This window comes from Mirounga angustirostris, unplaced genomic scaffold (assembly GCF_029215605.1).
Source record: "Mirounga angustirostris isolate CCGP_5_RB_7025 unplaced genomic scaffold, mMirAng1.0.hap1 SCAF_7, whole genome shotgun sequence".
NCBI lineage: Eukaryota > Metazoa > Chordata > Mammalia > Carnivora > Phocidae > Mirounga > Mirounga angustirostris.
This window is the reverse complement of record NW_026991715.1, coordinates 8936020-8942019: the sequence shown is the minus strand read 5'-3', so window position 1 is coordinate 8942019 and position 6000 is coordinate 8936020. Positions and strand designations below refer to the sequence as shown.

The window sequence follows — 6000 nt, the reverse complement described above, 5'->3', positions numbered from 1 at the left end:
CGCCCCGTTTGGGCAAAGCCCCTTCCCACCTCGGAGGGGCCCCAGTTTTGTCATCTATCCGTGGGGCTCTAGAGTTCTGACCTCACAGGGAGCGGATCAGGCTTCAAGGGTTCCCGTGCGCCCTCGGAGGGGCCTGGCACACACAGGGGCGCGCAGGGGAGCGCGTGCACCATGCCGACGTTGTGCTCTGTGCCTTGCACCGACTGTCTTAATCCTCACCAGCACCCGGTAGGGAGGTTCCACTGTCATCCCATTTTACAGACGGGGAAACTGAAGCAAAGAGCGACTCAGTCCCCCGCCCAAGGGCCCACGCCTAGACCGTGTTGAGTCTGGATCTAACCTCAGCCCGTCAGCCGCCCCCAGTCCATCTCCAGGACCCGACGCCCGCGCGCCCCGGGAGCCGGGAGCCGCCCCTCACCCAGTTCCCTGACTCCTGGGGGCCCAGTCCCCGCCGTTGTCACGACAACCGGGGACCAATGGGGAGCAGGCAGGCGGGAGGAGGCCCCGCCCCGGCCCCGCCTCTGGCGGAGGGCTCCGAGCTAAAAGGGCCGGAGGCCGGGCGGCGGGAGCCGAGGCCCGCGGAGCGCCAGGCGCGCACGGAATTCCGAGTGTCCAGAGCGTGCAGAGTCCCCGAGCCGCGAAGGGCGCAAGCAGCAACCACGATGTGCGGTGAGTGTGGTGGGCGCGCGTTCCCGGCCCCCAGCTTCTCGGCGCCTGGCCCCGAGAACCGGGCGCCAGGGACGCGGAGGTGGCGCGGGATGGGGCATCGATCTGCCCCCGTCCTAGAACTAGGGGCTTGCACCGGCCGGGCCTGACTCCTCCTGCCCCCCACCCCGTCCCCGAGTGGCTGTTCCACCGAGGTGTGGGAGAGGAGGGTGCCCAACCCCGGTCTCGGACTTGGTGAGGGCGACCCGGCCCGGCCCCCCAACAGAGGAGACAGAATTGGTCCTGTCCCGGGCCTGGACCTTCACAAATACAGAAGTATCCGCACCCCCCCATCCCAGTACGGAAAGCGCCCCCAAGTCGCCCACAAAGGCGGCCACGCGCAAGCTCACGCATCCCGGGTACGGGGTGCCCAGCGCGGCTCTCAGCCCACCGCGCCCACCGAGGAGAGGCGACCCCACCTGCACCCTCCCGGGCTCGCCCCCCTGGCGTCGGGAGCAGCCCTCGTGCGCTCGGCAAGGGCCTGTGCGTTCTCCTCGCGTCCCAAAATGAACCTCTTGTCCCTGGAAGGGTTGATTCCGTGTTGCCGCCTCTTTGCTGAAAGAGCTCTCTGCGAGGCTTGGGGGGAAAGGCAGCATCGACCGCCGAGCCTCGAGCGGAAGCTGGGAGAAGGAATCCGGGATGGGGAGCAGGGCTGGGCTCGGGCGTCCTGAATTCCGCGGCGACACGCTGCTGTCCGGGGAGGCTGCTGGGCCGTGGGGAGGGCCGCGGCGGCCCTGCGCGCACATCTGCAATTCCTTTCTCTCCTGGCTGGGCCGCCTCCGCCGGCTGGGGAGAGGGCCGGGAACTTCTGCTGGGACAAAAGGTCACTGTGCCTTTTTCCCCCCCCCTTGAGTAGGATTCAGTTACCCATTCCAGCCTCCTGTGGCTGGAGGACCTGGTGGGACTTTTGAAGACATGAAAGGCCTCTGTCTGACTTCGCCCAGTGCTGTGGGGTGGGATGCGCCAGCGGCGAGCCCTGGGCCAGATCTGTACAGGCCTTGTTTCCGAGGCCAGCCGATCCCGAAAGTGAAAAAGAACGTCTGACCAAGGAGCCGGCAGCCCGCTTTGGGATGCAGCCCCAGCCCCACCCCCACGCCAGCCCAAGCAGACATCAGTTTAAATTCCTGAACCTTCAGCAAAAATCTCAGGGCTGCGGGGCATCATTAACAATGTATAGGGCTGCCTGTGGGTGTTTCTGGGCAGAGAGACGAGGCAAAGGTGACAGTTTTGCCAGAAGCCCTTTGGGTTCTAAACCCCTTGGTGTGGCATTCAAGGCCCTTGATGGGAGGCTGGAGAGCCAGACTAGGGGACCCACCAAGACCCTTGCTCTGGGAGGGTCGGCCCCTCAGGCCCTGGCAGCCTCCCTCCTTCCTCCTCTCAGGTGCCCTCCTGTGCCACCGCCCCCGAGCACCCAGCCTTCCTTCCTGCTACCTACCTGCATCCAGCTTTCTCTGTGGTGCTTTGAGCCTCGTGGAGAGACATGGGCTCAGACTCTCCGGATCTGGGGTTTTGTTCTGCTGTCTTAAGGGGTTGCACGTGTTTTGCCCCCTAAGGAAAGGATGAGCTTTGGGCTGCAACTACCTACGTGCTCACATCAAGGCTCCCCCCTGGCGGATCCCACCCTGCAGGCGTCGGTGAAGGCAGGGAGCCTTGTGGAATTCCCACATGGGAAAGTTATTTCCTTTGCAAGTAGCCAGGAGAAAGTCTCAGCTGGATGCTAATGTGTCTTTTACAGCTCTGTTATACTGGCCAGACACCCCTCACAGGGAGGAAGCTGTCCCAAGCTCAAACCTCGCAGCAGCCGCTGGCTAGAATTAAACACGTTGTTCTGGGGTTTTTGTGGTGTTTTTCCCCCTGGATGATGGCCTGTATATGTTTGGCAAGTGATACTGGTTTTCCTTTTATTGTTGTGTCCTTTTGTAGTGCATTTATTTAGGCTTTCAAAAACTTAGTCACTTTTATAGAAAAAACATTAAGGAAATGGTTGCATACTTGGCACAAGGATACGGCGAAAACTGCAGAGAAGCTCCCAGAAGAAGCCACTTACCCTCGTCGCTCTCTGTGTGGGGACACTGAGGCCCAAAGAGGTCTGTACCCACCTGTGTCTGAAGAGGAGTTTTTTTAGGTCCTCTTTCTGGGCTGGATGGGACCACACTGCGATCCGCCACTTGGAAGCCTCCTCAGAGGTTGAATCTCCAGGGCTGAGTTCCTACAGGGGTCAGCGGTTGCTAATAATGACCGGGCTCAGATTGGTTCTTGCTCCCCATCGTCTTCCCGGCATCTCTCGCAGAAAGCTGGACCCAGGCCTAGCTGATCCTCCGCACACTAAGCAGCGCACTGAGAGCGTAGCTAAGGTCCTCATAGGTGGTTTTGTTGTCATCTGAGAGTTGCTAGCATTTTGCTGACTTTGTGCCAACAGAAAGGTTACCATATTCCCTCTCCTCCTCTCCTTCCTTCTTCGCTCAGCCACTAGTGATTTACCGCTCCCGGAGAGGTCCTGTGTTTTCCAGGCCCTGGGGCCACAAGGTGATCCTGCCCTCAGAGAAGGGGCCAGAAGTTGGAGAGGCGGCGCAGAGGTGGTCACCAAGCAGGGGTGGGATAACACATTAGGTCAACACTGCCAGACGGGGAGGACCCCGGGACCTGTCCCAGACCAGTAGGCACCCGTCTGTCTGTATGGTGCACGGGGCTCACACTATTTCTCACAGCCACCAAATGACACAGTTGGAAGGTTTCCTGTTAGTAGGTGGGATTTTCGACTTCTCTTGAAAAAAATCCGAAGATGAGCAACCCCGAGCGTGTCTATCTGAAGAGTGCACCGTGGCCCCTAGGATGATGGGTGCAAGCTTCCTTGGTTCTCCTGCCCAGGTGCCTCACTCGCTGATGTTACCTAATAGCCCCCATTGCAGTCTGAGCTTGAGACCCCAGCGTAGTGGAGGCAGGCTGCCCTGACTTTGCCAGGAACAGTGCCACAAGAGCCTGGCCTCGAGTAGGAGCTTCACAGAGAGAAGGGGGGTGGGGACAGGTGCGCCAGGCTGAGGGCACAGGATGTACAAGTGCATGGTAGCAGGGACCATGCATGCGTGGGCACTGGGCAAAAAAGGATTGCGCGGTTGTGAAATCGTAAAGTTTCCCTAACCTTTACAACTGCATTTAGTAATTTATGTGGCTGGGTGAAAAAGTTGGCTGTGGAGAATGAACGAATTCTTAGTTTTTGCTAGAAGTTAAAGCCCTCGCTTTGAATTCATTATTTTTTGTCTTAGTTGGTGAATTGGTGTCCGCCAGCCGCTGTAACAAATTACCACAACCTTGCTGGTGTAAAACAACCCAAATTTATTTTCTCGCAGTTTTGGAGACCAGAAGTCCAAAAGTCAGTTTTACTGGGCCAAAATCAAGGTGTCAAAAGGGCCCCACTTTCTCAGGACGCTCTAGGGAAGAATCTGTTCCTTGTCACTTCCAGCTTCTGGCGCCTGCCAGATTCCTTGGCTTTTGTCTCCTTATTCCAGTCTGTGCCTCTGTGGTCACATCCCCTTCCCCTCTTCCAGGTCAAATCTCCCTCTGTCTCCCTTTTATAACACTTGTGATTGCCTCTAGGGCCCACCTGGTTAATCCAGGAGAATCTCCCATCTCCAGATCTTTAGTTTAATTGTATCTATAAAGACCTGTTTCCATATAAGTATTTTTACAGATTCTAGGGATTAGGACCTGATATCTTTGATGGCCATTATGTATCCTGCTACAGTCAGGCTCTTGCTTTTAGGTGCCTTCCCCAAGAATAGCCTTGTGTTGCTAATCCCAGATGCTCAAGACATGGCCACAAGGACACTGACCAGAGGGCTACCAGTATACCCTCTATGCCCAACGCACACACCCAAGTCCCCTGGTCCCAGAACTTGCAGACTGGACCCATCATAGTCAGAAGGTGAATGTAGGCATCAGTTAAAGACCCCATCCTTCACCGGCATGGCGCCACATACCCAGTTGGACCGAATAGTTCTCACAGTTTTTCTAGAAGTTAGGTCTTACTACGTCCTATAAATATGGCGCTCACTCCATCCTGCCATCTATGCATGTACATACTCTTCCCGCTCATCTCTTCCCTGCAAGAAGCAGGCATGGTTTTATTCCCCCAGAATCAAGAGGGGCCAAGACACACACACACACACACACACACGGTCTATTCGCTTCAGGAGAGCTTGTCATGTGCTTAGGGGGCTTGTTTCTCATTTCATCTGAGGAAACAGCCATCCAGGGAGATTACATGACATGGGGGAGACCTCACCTTTTCGCCCTAGACTTCTTCCGGCTCTGGGAACCCCATCATATTTGACACCCCTTTCCTCCCTGTAACAGTTCAGTTCATGGACGGGTGCCACAAAGGGACTAAGCTGGAGTTGATGGGGCATAGACTCTGGGGTCAGGTCACTTGCCTTGCCACCTCTCCAAGCCACAAGAACCTTGCAAAACAGAGTCCCTGCTCAGGGATGTGCAAATAAATGTTTGACAAGTGGCTCGCCATGGCTAATTTCAGGTTATCATTGTGAGGTCCCTAAGCATGGAGTTGAGAAGAGACGCGTGTGTTTGACTCTCAGGAGCTCACATCCCGCCTGCAAGACTCCCATAGGCACTCTCAGACAGAGGGCTTCGCAGAGACCAGCTGGAGAGGGGCTCAGCGCTGGAAGTGATCTCCCCACTTCCCCCTCCTCCTTCCCATCATCATGCCATTCCTCTCTCAGTCAGTCTTATTCATCGGGGCTTTCCCAAGTTCACAGAAACCTTCTGGAAATTTTGTGATGTAACATTAGTAGATAGTGCTTTTAAACTGAAAGATTATTTTTATATTTGGTGAAATTTGCTTATAAAGGAAGATGGACTTGAAGTAACAAACACCCTAAGGAGGAAGTTCTGGAGATTAATTTGATGCAAAAATAAGCAATTTCATCTGATCATCTGCCTCTTTCGTTTTCAAAGGGAATCTTTCCCTGAAAAAAAAGTTTGGCTTTTTTTTTAATAGCCAAATTTTGGCAGGTTAAACAAGACTCACACTTTCTTAAAAGTATTTTTTAGTACAATTGAGAGTATATGTTGCTTCCCCCTTTGTTCTTTGTGAAATCCTAAAATGACAGGGACACCACAAACTTTTTTATTAAAAATAGAAATGCCTTGCAGGCAGGAAGCAGAATCTCCTATTATCACAGGGATTCCTGTGGTGCGGTAACTTTAACCCATGGAATCCCAGTGAGGCCAGAGGCAGGAGGAGGCTGTCCTGACCCCGAGCCAGGCCCTCGGGTCCCT

At 55.2% G+C, this 6000-nt stretch overlaps 1 protein-coding gene across 2 annotated transcripts in view; it reads left to right on the top strand.

Moving 5' to 3' along the window:
* Nucleotides 1-511: 511 nt before the first annotated feature.
* GFPT2 (glutamine-fructose-6-phosphate transaminase 2) overlaps nt 512-6000 on the top strand; it is a 41661-nt gene continuing 36172 nt past the window's right edge. For both annotated transcript variants that reach the window (XM_045890667.3, XM_064595780.1), the window contains exon 1: nt 512-669. In XM_045890667.3, the coding sequence (XP_045746623.1) occupies nt 663-669 (7 nt within the window). In that variant the 5' untranslated portion in view covers nt 512-662. The remainder of the gene's footprint in view (nt 670-6000) is intronic.